The sequence below is a fragment of the Cololabis saira genome, chromosome 2 (genome assembly GCF_033807715.1).
Source record: "Cololabis saira isolate AMF1-May2022 chromosome 2, fColSai1.1, whole genome shotgun sequence".
NCBI lineage: Eukaryota > Metazoa > Chordata > Actinopteri > Beloniformes > Belonidae > Cololabis > Cololabis saira.
The window spans coordinates 2,645,411-2,668,313 of NC_084588.1; the positions used below are offsets into that span (position 1 = coordinate 2,645,411).

A 22,903-nucleotide genomic window follows, 5' to 3' on the forward strand; every position below is an offset into this window, starting at 1 on the left:
GCCCCCCGACCTGTACGTACTAGCACCAAAATAGTCTTTAATTGAAAAAATGAACATTAATTATGTTTTTTTGATACATTTCTCTTTGGTTTACCCTGTATACATATGACTTTGTTTTTATCACATTCATTTTGTGTCACCAATGTATAAAATACGCACAAAAGGACATACAGTAAAAGGACATAAAAATATTTCTGAAAAGTTTCTTTTAATATGAGAGAAAAATCTTTTAACATTTATCCTTTAACAACCTGTCGGAGTAGATTAAATGTTGAGTAATGATATAATGATAAGTAATGAAATAATTTCCTGTGTTTGTCACCAGTGTATAAAAAACACAAAAAATATTCAAAGACATTCATAAATTATTCCTAACAATGTCTTATGAATGACTCATTTGCAAATATAATTTTTACAACTGCATAATTTCAAAGCAGACAAAGTTTTGCGCTCCCCCTCCAGAGATCTCTGGCGCCCCCCCAGGGGGCCCCGGACCCCAGGTTGGAAGACACTGGATTAAGTAACAGAACATAATTTGTATGATACATGTGTTTACATTTCAGTGGCAAAATTCCAAATATTTCCAAAGCTGGAAACTTTCCATGGGAATGAAGTAGAACATGTGGTATTCAAGTCAAGTAGCTTTTGATGATATTTGTGGAGTAAATAGAGTTGATCTGTGTTGCAAAGGTTTAACAAACCCGTAAGTGTACCAGCTTGATAACTAGCACATAAAATAACTGAGCTCACCAGGAGAAAGAAATCAGTGGAAAAACCTGCAGGTTTCTAATCTAAAACATTTCTCCAAACTTCGGTCTCGGTCTCCATAGTTCACCTTCGTGGCGACTGGAATGTATATTGACTTCATCATGTAAAAAAGCTTCAATTAATGAATAATCAGGGGTGTGGTCTTTTGATTGACAGCTGGCACAGCAAATGGCAAATGAGATCTTACCCTGCGTTCACACTGAAAGCGTAAAAAATCTCCCGACGCCAGCATCTCGCTGTTTGGAGCGTTCACACTGAAAGCTTCATGTACTGTCGACGCCTGCAGTGGGCGGGGCTAAAGCTGCAGTGGGCGGGGCTAAAGCTGCAGTGGGCGGGGCCTGCAGTGGGCGGGGCTAAAGCTGCGCTGCAGAACTGGAGGGAAAAGTGGGAACAGCCTACACATATAGCGTACACATCTTCAGTTTCCTATTTCTCCTATTTCACCATAAATCACACTTTGGGACGCCTTCTTTATATTTTAGCGTTATTTCCGCGTAGATAAGAGTGAGTTTGATGCTCCTTAACAAGTTTGGTCTGCGGATCAACATCAACCGCCAACGAGCCCTTGCTCCTGGTGAACCATAAATCTGCCTAGGCTGATTTATGGTTCCGCGTCACACCAACGCAGAGCCGACGGCGTAGGGTACGCGGCCATAATTCAGGCGAAGCTGCAGTCTGTCTGCGCTGATCACTGACACACCGGGTCGGAGCGGATCTGGTCATGATGTTTAAACTGTGTTTTGTGATTAATAAGCACGGTTTTTAATTATTTTGCGTTGGATCAATGTAGCAAATAAAATCGTTGGGACCATCCAGTTCCTCACCCATCAGTTAGTGTTTCACATGAGCAGTTCAGGTAAAAACGGCAGTCAAATCAGCAAAAATGTCAGTTTGCTGGATGAAATATATTAATTCCTGATAAAATAAGTTTGTTAGTGACAGCTCTGCTCCTGTACGCATATGAATGAGTGTACGTTTGTGTGTACATGAAAGTACAATCTGCATTGAGGCTTCTCGCTTCGGGAATCCCGGTCTGTGATTGGACGCTGCCTCGGCGTGGCTGCTGCTCACTTGCTTGAAGTTCAGATTTTTCAACTTCAAATTGACGCGCTGCTCCGGCTGCTCCGGCTGCTCCGGCTGCTCCGGCCGCTCCCGCCGCTTCTCGACGCGCGTTTTCATAGACAATGAATGGCAGCCAGACGCCTATGACGCCCGTGACACTTTCAGTGTGAACGCAGGGTAACAGGATATAGTCCTTCATATCTAACATTGTGTAATGCTGTTAACTGTTTGGACTGTCATGGCCAGTGTTGAGTTGGTCTGGGAGAGTCCAAGCACCAAGTTTAGCAGAGCAGCTTGTATTAACAAAGCATCAGCTGTCTCCACTTCCTCTGGACCATTGCTGAGGTTCAGCAATGGAAGGGCTTGAGTTCATCCAGGGTGCTTGATGGCAGCAACACCAGTTTGTTCTGCGTTCTAACTGACAAAACTTGCTGCGGTTTCTGTTGAAACAGATTTGAATAGAATCAACAAAAGGTAATCATTACATCATAATTAAGCATGAGCGACGCAAGCCATGCTAAAGTAGCTAACTCTTGGTGACTGAGCTAAGGTGGGCATGCCGCGCCTTCAGTACAATCAAGAATTGGGTGGATTCAGCCCCAGTCAACATAGTGGCTAGTATAGAACAAGACTATAATAGTTAGTCTCAAATACAGCTTGGTGCTAGATATGCTGCTATAGGCTTATGCTGCAGGGGGGACCGACATGATCCACTGGGCGGTGCCTCTCACCCTTCTTCTCATCTCCTCTTCCCTTCCTCTCTTCTCCATTTCCATTTTTATTTATTATAAGTAACTCATAGCTATCGTTTTTGTCCATCGTTCCTGTAGTTTCTTGTGCTGGCCCCCCTTTTATCTCTTTTGAATTCAATTCAATTCAATTTTATTTATATAGCGTCTAATACAACAGAGTTGTCTCTAGACGCTTTACAGAGACGCTTTTTGTGCATGTTTGCTGGCCTGCGGTCCCGGTTTGTTGTAACTGAACGGGTATGGTCCAGGGGGGGTGCACTGTTCAGGAACATGTGAATGGCACCACAGAGGTCCACATGTCCAAACTTACATTTATATGTTACATATGAACTAGTTGACATCATTTTCTCACCTATGGAACTGTGGATACTCTCCCTTATGGTGCTTTTCCACTAGTACCTACTCAGCCCGACTCGACTCGCCTCGCTTTTGCGCTTTTCCACCAGGGGTCTAACGTGCCGAGTAGATACTTTTCTGTAACTATTCTGCCGAGGTTCTATGCTGCTGAGTCGGCTGTATCTGACATCATCACACTACAGGCCACCGATTGGTCGGGGGGTTGGAGTCAGACGTCTGAGTCAGGAGGAGGAAATCAGAGAAAGAGACTCTGACGGATTCTTGTTCATTTTATTCAACAGCAACGGCAGCAGAAGTCTGTTTCATGATCCAACTCTGAGGGTCAGATGTTCATAAACCTGGTGCTGAGGAGAGAATTAAAAAGAGATCTAGACGGAGATAAGGAACGACCAGATCTACCAGGAGATCTGTCTCTTCATAGCTGCTCACGGCTGCAGCTGACTTTTCAGCAGCGACGAGACAAACTATCAAAAAAGGTGTTGCTGCTTGAAGTTTCTCTCACTCTCATTTTTTAACTTGGTATCAAACACAAGCCACAGACCCAGCAGCACATCTATCATCTCCTCCAGGTTCTACATCTTTAGTGTTGTTGTCTCCGTTTAGATACACAATCAAATACGTCACAGCAGCTTCTACAACCTCCTACTTCTGCTCCAGGTGCTGAATTGTAGTGGAAAAGAAACCAGGCCGAGTTGAGATGAGTAGAGCCGAGTAGGTGCTGGTGGAAAAGCGCCATTAGAGACAGGAGAAGTTGTGTCATCCAGAAGAAACTTGGGGCCTGATTTACTAAAGGTTTGCGTGCGTAAAAACGTGTGCAAACTTGACATCACCCGCAAACCAATGTGCGAGCTGATCTACTAACAGCGTGCAAAGAGGACTGTGCCTCTCAAATGAGCAAAATAGCACACGCTGTTCATTTAGTACTTTTGCCCTGATGAATAATCAATATGGGGCGTACCCGCCAGAAAGCGCTAAATACTGGGAGGGGAAAATGCAAATAGGTTCATTTACCACACGCAATGAGATTTACCAAGCCTGAAAGTTATTGCGGGGATTGTGATTGCGTCTGTATTTAATACGTTCCAAAGGAAGGTGCTAATCTGCCCAGCATTACGCACCGATGGCTGCTGTTATTGTGGTGTTGTGCCGTATTCAGCACCCCTGCCGTGAAAAGCACCCCCTCATACACACTCACACAAACACATACTTAGGAGTTTATATTATATATATTTACAAATATTATGGAAGACAACACAGTAAGCAGGCTATTAATTAATGACATCAATAACCATTTACCCGATTTTTGTTATCTGTGACTGTGATTGTGGGAAAGTATGACTATTGTGGAATCCATGAGCGCATTTAAACATGAATCATTAACACAAAACTGGACGCTAAACAGAACGTGACACGGAATGAGAATATCATTTTTGTCATTGTGTGTACGTTGTCATTTGTAGTAAATTAAACATGAGCATTTAGTCCTTTTTGACATTTACTCGTGAATAAGAAATCTGTGGGTATATGTCGACGAGGGGGTGCTTTTCACGGCAGGGGTGCTGAATACGGCACAACAGGTGCAAGGAGGCGACATCGCCAAAATCAAAGAATACGCAGAGAGAGAGTCTTTGCCCAAGTTTTATTAAAGGCCACTTTTTCTTTAGTTCTTGCCACCTTCTTTTAACCTCATCTGCCGTTCTTTTTGTCTTACCAACTGCATTTATTCTATCAGATTTTCTCCCATAGCCTATTGCGTTTCTTTTGGTAATGTTTAAATTTCTTTGCTGTAGTTCATGAATGTGTTTATTTGCCTCTTCCACTAATATCTCTAACTCCAACTCGTCAAATTTCATTTTGCACTTGCGACCCTGCTTTCCATCCAGACTCTCCATGGCGCAAACCGTAAGACACGCAACACCTCATTTAAATACTGCGGTTTGCGCCTGTTATCAATTGCGCAAGCATTCTTAGTTGATCACCCGCAAAACACACAACAACAGCACGTGCAAACTTTTTCAGTGCACACGCAATTTAGTACTCTTTATTTAGGATCTTAGTAAATCAGGCCCTTGGAGTAGAGTCACTGCTCCTCCACATCCTCCGTTGGTAGGTGTTCTGGTCCAACCAGGTGGAGTCAGGCTACTGCACCCCTGACCAGATCTCAAATAAGCAGATTTTAAAGGATGGATTGAGATCTTTTCATTTGGCGTTCCTCACCCTGTAGTTTTACATCGAAATACAATTGTTTGGGGTGGGAGAGGACGTTAACATTTAGCGACACATGTTTTAAATTCTGCCCAGTTCATCAACGCGGTGTCCAGTAGGGACACACCTAGGCTTCACAGGGCAGCATCTCCCAGAATGCCATCCTTATCCACAAATAGAAGAAAGTTGTTTTGAAATGGAGCTTGTGGGGGGCACGGTGGTGCAGCTGGTAGTGCAGCCGTCTCACAGCAAGAAAATCCTGGGTTCGATTCCTGCCGGGGACGCTGTGGGCGCTGAATTGCGTGTTAGTTCCCCCATGACTCCAGTGCCCACACCATGGGTGGGGTTGGAGAAAGGAGCTTTCTATGTGGAGTTTGCATGTTCTCCCCGTGTTCCCCTGGGTAGCTAATGTTCTCTACCCTCACAAAAACATACAGCAGGCCTGGGCTCTACTGCCCCCTCTGGCCAACCGGGGAACAGATGGGGTGGGGAGGATCCGGCCGGAATAACGTGATCCTTCCACGCGCTACGTCCGGCCGGAGAAACCTCACCCTGTCTGGTGAAAAGATGCGGCCTGCTCCTCAGGTTAAGCTGAGGTCAGTGCGGGGCCCTCCCGGGGTTGGTAGAGGATGGCAATGCCCAGAACTGTAGCTTAGGTAGGAGCACTGGGTGATAAAAAAATGAGGAAAAAACCGGGATAAAAAAAAAAAAAAAATGGAGCTTGTAGCACCCTATAATGTAATAATTTCCTATAATGTAATAATTTCCTGAAAATTTAATAACGCCTGAAAATGTAATAAAATTTGCATTTAACTCAATCGAAAATGTAATACAATCCAATAATGTAATAACTTCACCAATAATGTAATAAAATATCAATTTTTACCAATAATGTAATACCTTATTACATTATTGGGAATTTATTATATTTTCAGGTGGGTCTTTTTTTTTTTCCAAAACTGATAATGTAATATTTGACAAATAATGTAATATATTTGTTCATTTTCAGTCCAGAGTTCTACATTTTGTGTTTTAAGTATTTAAGAATGTTTTATACGCTGGATTTGAATCACCAGAATGACTATTGGGTTAAATTGCAGACTTTTAGTAGCATGTAATAAATTCCCAATAATGTAATAAGGTATTACATTATTGGTAAAATTGTTATTACAATATCAGTCAGGATATTTTATTACATTATTGGGGAAGTTATTACATTATTGGGTTTTATTACATTTTCTATTGAGTTAAGTGCAAATTTTATTGCATTTTCAGGCGTTATTACATTATAGGAAATTATTACATTATAGGAAATTATTACATTATAGTAAATGATTACATTATAGGAAATGATTACATTATAGGGTGCTACAGAGCTTAAAGATGTTTTCATGCGAGACTGTAACTTTTGGCTGATTTATACGTTTTGAAAGCCACGTGCCTGGTGCTCGCCAACCATGTCAGACCTATCAAGTCCTTGCGAGCGTTGCCATGGAGACACGGTGGGTTGTAGAGGTTGGCTCACACTGATTTCATTTCTTCTGCTGCCAGAGTGTACGTTTTGATTGAATGCAGTACAAAAAGAGAACTCTTCATCTGTCATCTAGGGTATTTCTGTTCAGTTTTATTTGATCATTTACTCCAAATACACAATTAGTTCTCACATATTCTCACTTGTTCCCATGGAATGTTTCCAAATCGGAGTATTTACATCATAAATTGTGTGCAAATGTTTGAAACCGCCTGTATATCCGTGACACCTGTAATAAAACATGAGTGGCGCTCACATGCAGTGGACATCATGACTCCTGCGTTCTCAGAAGAAAGTGGAAATAGAAATGAGAGAAATATCTGTAAGATGTAGTGGTCAGCTTTAAACCTCAGTCACTGAGTCAGACAGTTATCTCAAACTCATCTCTGTGGAACAAAAGTAAAGTTGTTAAATTTGCTCTTTAAAACTGTCTGGTTACCATAGAAACCACCTTTCTATGTTTTCATAAAAGACCTACTAAAATCCAATGACCGGCAGAAATTTTAGCATGCCAAATATCTGGAGAAATTTGTGAAATCCCAAAAAAAGAATGAGGCAACATCCTGGCAACGTCCTCCTAGATCCTCAAAGGGGCCTTAGGCTGCTGGCGACGGGTGCTGGTGCCCAGCGGAGCCACCCAGCAGGACCAGTAACATCCTTACCCACAAACTACTGATGTGCTTGTTAAAATAACTAAAACTACATTGAAATAATCAAACTGAAAAATAAAAAATATTTAACATTTTTAAACTGTTATAACTGGTGGGCTCATAGTGGAAGTTCCGCCAGGACCCTCTGTGAATATATCTGTTTACATGCATCAATAACCCTTTTAAAACCTGAATATTGGCAATAACCCGAATTTGCACGGCCATGTAAACACCAATAACCCCTTTGAATAACCCGAATTTGCTCATATTCAGGTTTTTAAAAACCCCAATATGAGCCCTGGGTTACTCCTTTTAAAACCTGAATATTGGGTCATGTAAACACCAAACAGAATATCCCCATCAAACGGAACAGGAATCTGTTTTCTGCACATGCTCTGTTCACAAGGAATCCTGGTCTTTTGAGTCCAGGAAGTTCTTATAAACACGGAGAAACCAAGACCAGGAGGAGACTAATCACTTCATAAATGTAATGAAGGATATGAACATTTCTGCATTTGTAGACGCTAGAAAGTACCGGGATAGAAGATTTACAAGAAGGTGAGAGAAAAGTTGCGCGAAGCAGCATTTGTTTTAAATTTGGATACAGGAAGAAGAAGCAGAAATGACGGGAATTGCCTCATGACGTTCTCCGTGCGTCGCTGGTTTGATCCAGATATCACAAATGATTAATTACCATGTAAACGGAATATTCCCAATGTTTCAGTAACCGGAATATTAGCAATAACCCGAATTTTGACTGCATGTAAAAGTAGTCTATTATAACTGGTGGGCTCATAGTGGAAGTTAAGCCAGTACCCTCTGTGAATATACAGTATCTGCGGCAGAGCCTGGCAGCAATGTTTGGATGCAGGTGCAGAGCCACAAGGGGAAGGATGGAAACTGAGTCAGAGAATAGTGAAATACTGCAGTAGGGCTTTCAAAGGCCGAGGATCAAAGGTCCTGATAACCCAGGTGATCACCGGCCACACGTAGATCCAATTAATCCACATAGCAATGGTTTCCAGTTGATCCTGGAATAAAACCGGAAGCAATTGCACCTACAAAGTAAATAATTCAAGGTAGGACTGGTTTGGTTTCCACACAGACAGGTGGAAGCAGCAGTGGGATGATCAGAGGGGGGACTGCAGGTCAGCATGGAGCTCCTGAAGCTCTGGCCTTCAAACATTCACAGAAGACCAAAGACCAAGACCATAAACTTCAACTGGTCCAGAATTCAACTGCCCGCATCATAACTCGGACCCCCTCCATCCATCACATCACTCCTGTCCTGCAACAGCTCCACTGGCTCCCGGTTCAGTTCCGCATCCAGTTCAAGGTCCTCCTGTTCACATTCAAGGCCATCCACAACCTCCCCATATCTGTCTGATCTCCTCCACGTCCACACTCCCTCCCGAGCTCTAAGATCCTCCTCCTCCATACAACTGTCTGTCCCCTCCACCCGTCTCAGAGCATTCAGCCGCTCTGCTCCTCGTCTCTGGAACTCATTACCACCTCAACTCAGGAACATTGACTCATTCACTCATTTCAAATCCAAACTCAAAACTCATCTGTTCAAGACTGCCTATCTCATTTAATGTTAATTTCTTCTAATGTTCTTACCTCTGCTGTTTTTAAATGTTTTTTTTTTATTTTCTATTTTTTATTTATTCTGCTGGCTCTATTTTTTTTAACATGTTGTGTACGGCGACCTTGAGTGCCAAGAAAGGCGCCTTTAAAAATAAAATGTATTATTATTATTATTAGAAGAGAAAAGGATGGGGAGGGCAGACCAGCACAACAAACTACAAGAACTATGGAGAACAATGATGGTGATGAAATATTTATGATTAATAAGTGAGAAAGGAAAGAGAAGGAGGGGTGAAGGGAACCGCCCAGTGGATCATGTCGGTCCCCCCTGCAGCATAGGCCTATAGCAGCATATCTACCACCAAGCTATATTTGAGACTAACTATTATAGTCTTGTTCTATAGCTGCAAATATGACTACTGACTCTAACACACTAGAGTTTACACTAACTAGAGATTTACCAACACCAGCTAGAGGTTTACTAAACACTAACTATAGGCTTTACTAAACAGAAAGTTTTTCAGTTTGGTTTTAAAGGTGGAGGTGGTGTCAGCCTCCTTAACCCAGATTGGAAGTTGGTTCCAAAGTAATGGTGTCTGATAGCAGAACGCCCGCCCTCCAAATCTACATTTGGATACTCTAGGAACTACGAGTAAACCTGCACTCCGAGAACGGAGAGCTCTGCCAGGAACATAAGGCACTATCAGGTCTTGCAAATATCACGGAGCTAAGCCGTTTTGGGCTTTATATGCAAGTAATACAATTTTAAATTGGATTCTGAATTTTACGGGTAGCCAATGGAGCGACGCTAACACTGGAGAGACGTGGTCTCTCCTGCTGATTCCTGTCAGCACTCGTGCTGCTGCATTTTGGATCAGCTGGAGCCTATTCAGCAAATTACTTGGACATCCTGCTAATAACACATTACAGTAATCAATATTACAGAGATGGAAACCTGATTAATATGCTATCTAAATGACAAATCCTGATCGTAAATAAGACCAAGGTTTCTCACAGTAGCAGTGGAGGCCATCGTAACACCGTCTAATCCCTTCCTAAAATGCTTGGGACAAAAATAATTCTGGATTATACTTCCCAACGGCTGCATGTATAAACTGAACAAGATTGGCCCTAGCACTGAACCCTGCGGAACACCATAACAGACCCTTGACTGTTCTGAAGAAACCTCATGTACATGAACAAACTGGAACCTGTCAGATAGATATGATTTAAACCAACGTAGAGCTGTCTCTTTAATCCCAACAACATGCTCTAACCTGTGCAGTAAAATGCTGATCTACAGTGTCAAAAGCAGCACTGAGGTCCAGTAGAACCAGTATGGACACTAATCCCTTATCTGAGGTCCAGTAGAACCAGTATGGAAACTAATCCCTTATCTGAGGTCCAGTAGAACCAGTATGGACACTAATCCCTTATCTGAGGTCCAGTAGAACCAGTATGGAAACTAATCCCTTATCTGAGGTCCAGTAGAACCAGTATGATGCATTCTGAACCCTGACTGAAAAACTTCAATCGATCATTTCTATACAAATGGACTCATTAAAGCTGATTAGAACTGTAGAACTAATTGGAACTGATTAACAACTGATTAGAACTTTAAAACGGATTAGAACTGATTAGAGCTGATTAGAATTTATTATAACTTTAAAGCTGAGTAGAACTGATTAGAAGTTTAAAACTGATTAGAACTTTAAAGCTGATTAGAATTGATTGGAAGTTTAAAACTGATTAGAACTTTAAAGCTGATTAGAATTGATTGGAAGTTTAAAACTTATTAGAACTTTAGAGCTGATTATAACAGACTAGAACTTTAAATCTGATTAGAACTGTTTAGAACTTAGAACTGATGAGAACTGATTAGAACTTAGAACGTTAAAGATGAGTAGAACTTACACACATATGTGTCCCATATAGGCCCGGTTTCACAGACAAGGCTTAAGCCTAGTCTCAGACTAAAATGCTATTTGAGCTGGTTTAATTTTAAGTCACTTGCACAGATATATCTTAAAATAGTCATAGATTTAGTCTGTTCTGGATTAAACAAAGCCAATTGCAAGAGGGTGGATTAGAGCTACTCTAGGACTAAATTGAAGTTTATATTAATCCTGCAAAGAGGCAGGTTTAACTTCGGCTTAGTACTTTTTGTGAAAGGGAGCACAGATGTTTTGGGAGCATGGAGTATTTGGAATATCTAAATGAAGACCAATATTCGCTACAGAGTCCAGCCAGACAAATACTTGTGGATAGGAGTAATCCATTGAGTCAGTTTGATGAAATAACTTTCCGAGACCGCTTAAGAAGATGTACTGGAGATAATTACTTTGCTTGAGCCTAGACTTTCCTCCATGTCTCAAAGAGGAAGGCCTGTACCCAGTTCTCTCCAAGTTCTGATCACTTTGAGATTCTTGGGATCTGGAACCTTTCATCGTGAAACTGGTGATTTGTGTGGTGTCAGCAAAGCAACAGTGTGTAGAATAGTTCACAATGTCTGCAGTGCCATTTGTGAACTGAGAAATCTGTACATTAAGTTCCCTGATGCTGCTGAGCAAGCCAACTATAAATCGCGATTCTACGAATATGGGAACTTCCCAGGAGTGATTGGCTGTATTGATGGATGTCATGTTGAAATCAAGTGTCCATCAACTCCTGATGCTGAGGAGTACAGGAACCGTAAGAACTGTTTTTTCATCAATGTTCAGGGTGTATGAACTCCCAATTTAGAGTTTTCAAACATTGTTGCCCGTTTGAAGGGAGCAACACATGACTCAAGGATTTTTCACAACTCTTCATTGTGTGCTCAGTTTGAGAGAGGGCAACATAGTGGATTACTACTTGGTGACAGTGGATATGCTCAGAGTTCCTATTTATTCACACCTTGGCCACATCTCACAACAACTGAGCAGCAAAGATACAACAGAGCTCATATTCGCACTAGAGGGATGGTCAAGCGTATGTTTGGAGTGTGGAAAAATCAATTCCAGTGTTTACGCAATACACTTCGTTTTGAGCCAAGAAGATGCTAAAAAGTGATCATTGTTACAACTGTTCTGCACAACTACCTGAAGCTGCACAACTACCTAAAGCACTATAATTGTCCTGACCCTCCAATGGAAGACCAGAATGATTCAGATGTGCCCATGCCAGTCCAACGAGGACTTGCACTCAGAGCTGCTTTCACATTGCAGTGCAATATTGCAGTGCAATAGTGTGCTGAGAAATTAAATGAGAAACTCAACCAAGGCTGTCCTAAAATTTAGGTTGTGGTGACTACAATACTCACACTCTTGTCAAGTGTATTCATTACATTACATAGCTATCTCATGCATCTTTCTTTGAACAACTCTCTTTTCTAAATTCATATCCAATTCGACCTGTAGAATTCTCATTATCATGTCATGCTCTTCTTTCAGATATTTCATTTTCTGCTCATGAACTTCTAAGGCTAACTTTTCATGCATTGACATCCTTTTTGGTCTCTGCTGGAAGGTTTTGGCAGCATCTTTTCTCTGGGATGCCATGCCAGATGTGGAGGGTGCACAGTCACTGGCTCTTCCACCAGGGTTAGAATAATTTCCTCTGGGAAAAGAACACTTTTGGATACAAAAGTGTGGTTACATTTTTATTTGCAATGAATTCACTGCAAATGGCAGCCCAAGCATTGTTCTTCTTAATTTCAACAGCAGCACTATGCCCTTTACTTTCAATAACAGCATGATTTCCCAAAATTTGTTTAAGTAGAGTTTTTTTTTCATACATAGTATAGTTCTTTGAGCTTCAACCATGTTTGGTGTCAAAATTCCCTCCAGCAAAACTGTCCTCAATTCCATTCCAGGTTTTTATGAACACCATTAGGCTAACAGACTGTGCTCCCACTTAGGCTAATGAGGTGTTCTCATTTAAGCTTACTCCAGGACTCCACAGTCTGGGACTAACTAAGACAAATATAAGCCACGCTCATGCAAGCCACTTAAATGACCTAGCTTTACTAGTCTGACTTAGGCCTACTCCTGGCTTGATATAAGCCTTGTCTGTGAAACCGGGCCATAACTCCTCATGACCGTTAAAGCTTTTTGAAGGCACTAGTGTTAAATACAGTGACATGTGGCTGATGTTCTCACACATGTCATGAACACCATCACTGCAACAGACTGGATTGGAGTTGAGGCTAAAAGTGATTCAACTTATTTTTTCAATAAATGCAGACTGTAAAAATCATAGTAAAGTAACTATTTAATTCAAAATAATGCTGTATTATCTCAGGCAGAAGATTCAGTGACTGCGATAAAAGGTACAGTAGCTGCCTGGATGGTTGAGGCAGCAAGTCCAATTCATTTTCCGAGTTTGTTTAAATCTGAACTTAATTCATCCTTTATGTAACAATCAGTATCACTGATTACTCTTTCTTATCCTCATGAGGTTTATTAAAGGAGCTTGAGGCCGGATTGTGGCAAGATTTATGAAAAAAATCCGTATACATTTTAAGTTTTCTAGTAATAATGTCAGATGAAGCGTTCCAAACCCAAAAGAATGTTTCCTCTAGTGTATCTCTCCGTTGCCTTGAACAGGCTGTGTGCTGCAAAATGTGCTGCAATTCGGTCCCGATTTTCCCGCGCTGTCCTGCAGATGTGACGTCACATGACGCTGCATGCACGTTCTCCCCGTTCTCCCGTGCCGGCTTCACTGTTGGCTGCAGTACCCCCAACGGCCGTCGTGGTGAAGGGTGGCGCTAGAGAGTCTCATTTCTTAAAACGAGCCTCAAGCTCCTTTAACAGAAATAATGGAGATGCTGGGGATTGAACCCAGGGCCTCATACATGCGAAGCATGCGCTCTCCCACTGAGCTACATCCCCTTCCATGGCTGGGCCTGAGAGGAAAGTAGTGAGGTGGTGATGGGGCATTGTGACGCCGTGGCTGATGTGAAACTCCAGCTTCCTACCCCCTGCAGGGGCCACACCTTTGAACTGGCCTCAACACAGACTTGAACCACGGGAATGCCATATGATGAAGTTCCTGACTGACTGATATGTTAATACCAACTCATTTGGCCACAGATCACATCTGACTGTATATTTCTTTTTGTCTCTCACTTGGCTTGTTTATTCCTGCCTTTTGTGCTTTGAACTTACTGTATAAAGTCATGATTTCAAACCATTCGTGGTCAGCACACCGACCCAGACACGCTCTGCGTAGGTCTGCTCACCGCCGGCTTACTGAATAAAACTCACTACACCACAACGACTTCTGAACTGGTTTTGATATTATTCTTCAACAGTGGCATATCCAGATCTGTATCCGGTGGAATCAACTCTTTATTTCTATCCCTCCAAAATCCAAACCTGATGGATGAATGTCTGCCATCCAGGCAGGGCAGGATAATACACAAGAATTTAGGATTTTTTTATTTCACAGAACAAATCACTTATTATTTTATTGCAGTGGATAAAGTACTTCAACATAAGTAGTTATAAACACAAACTGTCTGTGTGTCTGTGTTCTCACAGTCTACTGTTTATTAAAAAAGTTAATCTTGAGAAAACAGGTTTAATTTCTAGATAACTGTAGAAAGAGCAATTCATGGATGTTCACCTTCTTACCTTCTGTATTGTGGTTTATACTTTACAGGACTGTCTCAGAAAATTACAATATTGTGATAAAGTCCTTTATTTTCTGTAATGCAAAATGTCATACATTCTGGATTCTTTACTCAACTGAAATATTGCAAGCCTTTTTAACTCTAGCATAGTTTGTTAGAGTTAAAAAGGCTTGCAATTTCATTCTTTGCATTTCAGTTGAGTAATGAATCAAGAATGTATGACATTTGTTTGGGTTTTAAACGTGTACACTGCAAACGTGATCGGGGTGATCAGTACAAAGCGGTCAACAAAAAATTACGGCTCCCTAAGAGTTGCGAATTCCAGAGAAACCACTCGGATAAACTGTGAAAATTCAGATTTGTCACAAATGTGGTGCTGCGATGGCCGGGAATCAAACCCGGGTCAACTGCTTGGAAGGCAGCTATGCTCACCACTATACCACCATCGCTCAGACATGTCAGAGCAACGTCATAATTTCGGCCACACAGGGCAAAACTGGATTCAATGGGACTGAGGCTTGTCTGTCCTGGCTCTGTTTGCCTGTTCGTCTGGTGTCCCTGTGAGGGATTTAGGCTGTCCCTGTGTTGGTTTCCTGCTGGCTCTGTCTTCCCTTTCCCAGGGTGGGCAAGGCTATTCACTGCTGGGGGACCCTGACCTCAACAATGCTGCTGCTTTGCTTTACTTTGTTTTCAATTCACTTGGACATCAGTGCTTTTCTGGACTTCAGGGTGAAATTCCCAAGGTGGCAATGTTGCATAACTCCTCCTAACCTTTAAACAGAGAGGGTAGAACTGATTAGCCAGAATAAAGTGTTTAAATTCATGGAAAAATAAAAAAAGGTGAGTAGAACTGACTAAAACTTTAAAGCTGATTAGAGCTGATTAGAACTTTAAAACTGATTAGAACTGACTAGAACTGTAGAACTGATTAAAACTGACTAGAAGTTTAAAACTGATTAGAACTTTAGAACTGATGGGAACTTTAAAGCTGAGTAGAACTGATTACAACTGATTAAAACTTTAAAGTCTATTAGAACTGATAAGAACTGACTACAACTTTAAAGCTGAGTGAACTGAACTGAATGGCAGGAAAAGTCTTGTAGTAGGATATTGAATTGGTCACAACCTTAAAACCCAAATAAGTGACTTCAAGCACAGAAAAAAGGGATTTTTTTTTAAATGCTGTCTTTATAGGATGCAAGGATGAACTTTCAGAGGGACATCAGGGACTGCTGTGTGATGGCCTTTCCTGAGACCTGGGCAAGCTCCTGACGGTGACATTCTGCTGGCTGGTTCCACCACATATCGGCACAGAACTTCAGAGAGCAAGAGTGAGTTCCTCATCATCAAGTCAAACTGGCATTTGGATGTGGCAGGACTGAAGCAATGCTCCACTTCAGACCAGACTGTCCTTGAAAGTGAGCCCCTTCTATGTTCCCTGGGAATTCAGATTGCCGATTCACTATTGTAGTTTATATCCACAAGCAAATAAATCCTTTGCTCTGGACGACCTGTTTGAAATAATAAATAGAATAGAATGATTACCAGCTATGATTTTTGTTGGCGACTTCAACGGGGCAAACATGAGGAAAGCTTTGTCCAAGTATCATCAACGTGTGAACTTTCCCACCCTGGCTGATCAAACACTAGACCAGGGGTCGGCAACCCGCGGCTCTAGAGCCGCATGTGGCTCTAGAGCCGCCCTAGTGGCTCCTGGAGCTTTTTCAAAAATGTTTGACCTTTTTTTTTTCCCTTTTTTCCTTCTTTTTTTTCTCTTTTCTCTTTTTTTCCCCCTTTTTTTTTACTTTTTTCTGTTTTTTTCTTTTTTCCTTTCCTTTTTAATCTCGACATTTCGACTTTTTTCTAGCATTTCGACTTTTTTCTCGCATTTCGATTTTTTTCTCGCATTTCGACTTTTTTCTCGAGATTGTACTTCAACATTAATCTCGACATTTCCACTTTTTTCTCGAAATTTCCACTTTTTTCTCGACATTTCCACTTTTTTCTCAATATTTCGACTTTTTTCTCTAAATTTCGACTTTTTTCTTGACATTTGGACTTTTTTCCCAACATTTCGACTTTTTTCTCAAGATTGTACTTCAACATTGTGACTTTTCGACTTTTTTCTCAACATTTCGACTTTTTTCTCGACATTTCAACTTTTTTCTCGACATTTCCACTTTTTTCTCGACGTGCATAATGAAAAAAAAAATCTTCCCCCAGTTATAACTAATATAGAAACATGCAGCATGTGTTGCCTTCATTCTAAGACTTTTCATTTTTTGCGGCTCCAGACATATTTGTTTTTTGTGTTTTTGGTCCAGTACGGCTCCTTCAACATGTTGGGTTGCTGACCCCTGCACTAGACCATTGTTATACATTGCTAAAGGAAAGTTACAAAGCCCTCTCCTGTTCACCTTTGGGGAAGGCTGACCACACCTCGGCTCTACTCATGCCAGACTTCAGAAAGAGACTGAAACGGAACAAACATCTCTGGGGTGAGTGCAGCACTAGAGTGAGGGATCTGTCTCCCTGCTCCAGAGCTGGTTCCTCACTCTGGACTGGCAGAAGTTCTGTGATTTTTTATTTATTTATCCTTTATTTATCCAGGAAAGTCCCATTGAGATACAATATCTCTTCTGCCAGGGAGTCCTGGTCAAGATGGCAGCAGAAAAATAAATTCAGTTTCATATAAAAGAAAATACAAACAAGGACAAGTAACTTTACAAAAAAATAAAACCATATCAAAACAAGAATCAAACAAACATAAAACATACAAGGATCAGAAAGCTAAAAAGAATGCATGACAGATAATGACCCTTGATTAAAAACAATGACATTGTTCTGTGAAAACTGATTTGAACATATGTTTGAACATGTTAAGAGAGGGTAAATATTTCAAGTTGAGTGTGTGTTGTAGCTCATTCCAAGCTTGCGGTGCATAAAAGGAAAAGGCTGATTTACCAACTCTGTTCCAGTGCTTGTTTTCTCTGATGATCTGGTGTTATAGCTACTAGAGTAATATTTTAATAAATTGGATATGTACAGCGGTAGTTTACCCAGTAATGCTTTTGCAATAAATATTAACAAACGGGATTTTCTCCTTAGACTCAGTGAAGTCCATTCAACCATTTGATACAAATTACAATGATGTGTACGTGCACATGAACCAGTTACAAACCGCAAGGCAGCATGATAGACGACATCCAGTTTTTTCAAAAGAAATGAAGATGCATGCATGTAAATGCATGCATGGATGCAGCTGATGGAGACTGTAACAACGGTTGGGGGTGACTACATATGTTGCTGCTCAACCGTGCTTATTTCTGCTCAGAGAAAACACTGCTACGTTTCTTCTGCAGGTTAAAGTTTATCAAACATGTACGGCTCCAGGTATTTCCTACATGTGTCCTACAGTCCTGTTTGTGTGTGTGGTTTGTGAACTTTAAATTACTGAAAGAAAGCAAACGTTTACATGAACTGGTGTAGGATTGAGGCAACGCCACCGGAGGGCAGTATCATCACAGCTCACACTATTACAAGGCAAGTGTATCAGTGTATCACAATTCAACAACATGGTGATTCAAAGTGCTTTACAGAGACCTTAAAAAATGACATACATAAAAAGCATGATTCAAAATTTAAACAAAAAGATACAAATATAAAAGAAACAATAGATAAAATCAGTATTTTAAAATATGATCCAGTTTCTAAACTCAAGTTTAAAAGTACCAGTTCAGGTGTGGATATTTATTCAGATCCAGCTAAGAATAGTTGAGTCTTCAACCTGGACTTAAATAAAGTGTTTCAGCTGATCTGAGGTTTCTGGGAGTTTGTTCCAGACATGTGGAGCGTAGAAGCTGAATGCAGCTTCTGCATGTCTGCTTCTGACTCTGGGAACTGATAAAAACCAGATCCAGATGACCTGAGGGGTCTGGAAGGTTCATACTGGGTCACAAGGTCCCTGATGTATAAAGGTTCTGGACAGTTAATTCAATTCAATTCAATTTTATTTATATAGCGTCTAATACAACAACAGTTGTCTCTAGACGCTTTCCAGAGACCCAGAACATAAACCCCGAGCAATTATTACATAAACAATGGCAGGTAAAAACTCCCCTATTGGGAGAAAAACCTTAAGCCAAACAGTGGCAAGAAAAACTCCCCTTTAGGAGGAAGAAACCTGGACCAGGACCTGGATCATAAGGGGGGACCCTCCTGCCAAGGGCCAGACTGGGGGTCAGGGACGGCAACAGCACAGCAGGCAGGTGGAAGCAGCAGTGGGATGACCGGGGGTGGGAGCCGCAGGCAGGTGGAAGCAGCAGCGGGATGACCGGGGGTGGGGACCACAGGCAGGTGGAAGCAGCAGCGGGATGACCGGGGGTGGGGACCGCAGGCCAGCATGCAGCTCCCGAAGCTCCGGCCCAATCTGCAAGTTCCAGGTTGGGGTGCAGGGTCGGGGAAAGGTTGAGAAGGGGCAGGGCCAGGGAGAGGTGTCTTGAGGGACAAATCTCTCCCCCGCCTGCCCGGGCCGTTACCCTGCCCCTCTCACTCCCACGCTGCAGGTTCCGGTGTTGTGCATTCAGAGATGCTCTTCGCCACCAGCAGAGGATGCTGCACCATGTACAAAAGAGAAAAAAGAGAAGAAAAGGGGGGGCCAGCACAAGAAACTACAGGAGCGACTCTAACACACTAGAGTTAACACTACCTAGAGATTTACTAAACACAAACAAACAAACACATTGTTAAAAAAGTTTGAAATATCCAATACATTTCGTTCCACTTCATGATTGTGTTCCACTTGTTGATTCTTCACAAAAAATTGCAGTTTTATATCTTTATGTTTGAAGCCTGAAATGTGGCAAAAGGTCACAAAGTTCAAGTGGGCCAAATACTTTCGCAAGGCACTGTATGTGTTTTCGTTGGTGTTCATTTAGTTCACGGGTCGGCAACCCAAAATGTTGAAAGAGCCATATTGGACCAAAAACACAAAAAACTAATATGTCTGGAGCCGCATAAAATGAAAAGTCTTGTATGTATAAGTCTTAGAATGAAGGTAACACATGCTGCATGTTTCTATATTAGTTAGAACTCGGGGAAGATTTTTTTTTTCATTATGCACTTCAAGAAAAAAGTCGATATGTCGAGAAAAAAGTCACAATTTTGTGAAAAAAGTCAAAATGTTGAGAAAAAAGTCAAAATGTCGAGAAAAAAGTCAAATGTTAAGAAAAAAGTCAAAATTTTGAGAAAAAAGTCGAAATGTCCAGAAAAAAGTCGAAATGTCGAGAAAAAAGTAAAAATGTTGAGGAAAAAAGTCAAAATGTCGAGAGAAAAAACTCAAAATGTTGAGAAAAAAGTAAAAATTTCGTGAAAAAAGTCAAAATGTTGAGAAAAAAGTCAGAATGTCGAGAAAAAAGTCAAAACATCGAGAAAAAGTTGAAATGTCAAGAAAAAAGTCAAATTTCGAGAAAAAAGTCGAAATGTCGAGAAAAAAGTTGAAATGTTGAGAAAAGGAAAAAAAGAAGAAAAAAGAAAAAGGAAAACAAGAAGAAAAAAAGAAAAAAGAAGAATAAAAAAAGGAAAAAAAAAGAAAAGAAAAGAATAAAAAAAGGAAAAAAAAGTCAAACATTTTTGAAAAATCTCCTGGTTTCCACTAGGGCGGCGCTAGAGAGGGGTTGCTGATCCCTGATTTAGTTTCTTAATGTTTTTACCTTCTCACTGGACTGAAACCAGGACCTGAAACCAGGACCAGCAGAATCCACACAAACCTGCATTTAGAAACACACGTGCACTCTCACATGCGCAGTGGAGCAGCCACAGAGGAGCCATTCATGCCCGGCCCGGCCACGCCGGAGAGCCCCCGAGGAGAAGACTGGGACCTCTGTGAGGTGGAGGAGCTGCGGGGTTGGGCGTGAGGTCACAGGAAAGGGGCAGGGCCGGGACGCCACCCCTTTCCTGTGACCTCAGTCCTCTCCACACAGAGCAGGAGGTGAGGAGGTTCTGATCAGGAGAAATCTGGACCGTATGTTCTGTCTGAGCTCTGGGATTGACCCATCCAGACTGGATCTGCAGAGTCAGACCAATCCTGACTAAGACCTGCTGGGCTGAACTATCTAGACTTGACCTTCAGAACCAAACCCATCCTGACTGGACCTTTGGAAACAGACCCAGCCTTCCTGGACCATCAGAACCAGATCCATCCTGTCTGGACCTTCAGGAAAAACGGGGAGAGACCTGAAACATGATTGACGGTGGTGAGTTCCAGAGCAAGAGAGACCTCCAGAGGACTTGTGTGACATGTTTAACCTCCCCAGGCCCGTTCCTGAGGTTCCTGGGGTTCCTGAGGTTTCTGAGGTTCCTGGGGTCCCTGATGTTCCTGGGTTGCCTGAGGTTCCTGGGGTTCCTGAGGTGCCTGGAGTTCCTGAGGTTCCTGGGTTTCCTGAGGTTCCTGGGGTTCCTGAGGTTCCTGGGTTTCCTGAGGTTCCTGAGGTTCCTGAGGTTTCTGGGGGTCCTAAGGTTCCTGAGTTTCCTGAGGTTCCTGTGGTTCCTGAGGTTCCTGGGTTTCCTGAGGTTCCTGAGTTTCCTGAGGTTCCTGGGTTTCCTGAGGTTCCTGAGTTTCCTGAGGTTCCTGAGTTTCCTGAGGTTCCTGAGTTTCCTGAGGTTCCTGAGTTTCCTGAGGTTCCTGGGGTTACTGTGGTTCCTGGGGTTCCTGAGGTTCATGCTCTTATGTTTGATCTAACAGAAGTTACCACAGGTGTCTCTGACCACATCTGGGAAGATGATAACTGGTGTATGTGACACTCCAGCAGAGGGTAAAGTATTCCCAGGGTCTACTTGTATCAGCAGAGGGTAAAGTATTCCCAGGGTGTACTTGTATCAGCAGAGGGTAAAGTATTCCCAGGGTGTACTTGTATCAGCAGAGGGTAAAGTATTCCCAGGGTGTACTCGTATCAGCTGACCTCTTCAGAATGTGGAACTGAGTCGTGGGTGTTTGTGACATATCTCATGAAGGGCTTATTGATTGATTTTGGTGATTGACGCGTCAGCGTCTTCTTGTGTAATGTGCTGTCAGTCCCCTGAGAGATTAAGTCTGACTGACTGAAAAACAAAGACCATACTGAACTCAGACTTGGGGGGGGGGGGGTGCTGGGGCTGCAGGTTAGGTCAGACATCTACACAGACAGGTGGAAGCAGCAGTAGGATGACCAGAGGGGGGACTGCAGGACAGCATGCAGCTCCTGAAGCCAAATCACACCTGATTCTAATTCATGGTTGTCATCAGCTTCTCATCCAGGTCTGGACAAGTGTGTTAATGACACAGTCCTTTGTATCACGGTGCGCTGAAGCAGGTTAGCATCTAAAACATGCAGGACAGGGGGCCCTGAGGACCAGGGTTGAAGACCATTGCTCTAGGAACTACGAGTGAACCTGCACTCTGAGAACGGAGAGCTCTGCCAGGAACATAAGGCACTATCAGGTCTTGCAAATATTGCGGACCTAAGCCGTTTTGGACTTTATACGCAAGTAATAACATTTTGAATTGGAATATCTGAGTTTTACTGGGACCAGTGGAGCGACGCTAACACTGGAGAGACGTGGTCTCTCCTGCTGATTCCTGTTAGAACTCGCGCTGCTGCATTTTGGATCAGCTGGAGGATATTCAGAGAATTACCTGGACATCCTGCTAATAACACATTACAGTTATCTAGTCTAGAGATACAAACACATGAACTAGTTTTTCAGCACACTCTGGAAGAGGGTGTTCCTCTTTGTGATATTACGGAGATGGAAAAATGCTATTTTACAAACCTGATTAATATACGACAAATCCTGATTGAAAACAACACCAAGGTTTCTCAAAGTTGCACCGGAAGCCATCGCAATTTAGAATTTAGAAGCAAAACATTTCTGGACATCCAGTCCTTGATGTCCCTAAGACATGCCTGAAGTTTAACCAACGGTTCTGTCTCATCCGGCTTCATAGACAAATAGAGCTGCGTATCATCAGCATAACAATGAAAGTGTATGCCGTGATTCTGGATTATACTTCCCAATGGCTGCATGTATAAACTGAACAAGATTGGCCCTAGCACTGAACCCTGCGGAACACCATAACAGACCCTCGACTGTTCTGAAGAAACCTCATGTACATGAACAAACTGGAACCTGTCAGATAGATATGATTTAAACCAACGTAGAGCTGTCCCTTTAATCCCAACAACATGCTCTAACCTGTGCAGTAAAATGCCATGATCTACAGTGTCAAAAGCAGCACTGAGGTCCAGTAGAACCAGTATGGACACTAATCCCTTATCTGAGGTCCAGTAGAACCAGTATGGACACTAGTCCCTTATCTGAGGTACAGTAGAACCAGTAT

At 42.1% G+C, this 22,903-nt stretch overlaps 1 protein-coding gene and 2 non-coding genes across 3 annotated transcripts in view; 1 reads left to right on the top strand and 2 right to left on the bottom strand.

Annotated features, from left to right (window-relative positions):
* Window positions 1-13,711: 13,711 nt before the first annotated feature.
* trnaa-cgc (transfer RNA alanine (anticodon CGC)) lies at window positions 13,712-13,783 on the bottom strand. Its single transcript has one exon. It is a non-coding gene; the product is annotated as a tRNA-Ala (tRNA).
* Window positions 13,784-14,903: 1,120 nt separating this feature from the next.
* Window positions 14,904-14,975, bottom strand: trnag-ucc (transfer RNA glycine (anticodon UCC)). The gene has a single exon. It is a non-coding gene; the product is annotated as a tRNA-Gly (tRNA).
* A 5,675-nt stretch (window positions 14,976-20,650) lies between these two features.
* The window catches only part of il16 (interleukin 16), a 58,729-nt gene continuing 56,476 nt past the window's right edge, over window positions 20,651-22,903 (top strand). The window contains exon 1 of the mRNA XM_061707827.1: window positions 20,651-20,780. Within this exon, the coding sequence (XP_061563811.1) occupies window positions 20,768-20,780 (13 nt within the window). The 5' untranslated portion in view covers window positions 20,651-20,767. The remainder of the gene's footprint in view (window positions 20,781-22,903) is intronic.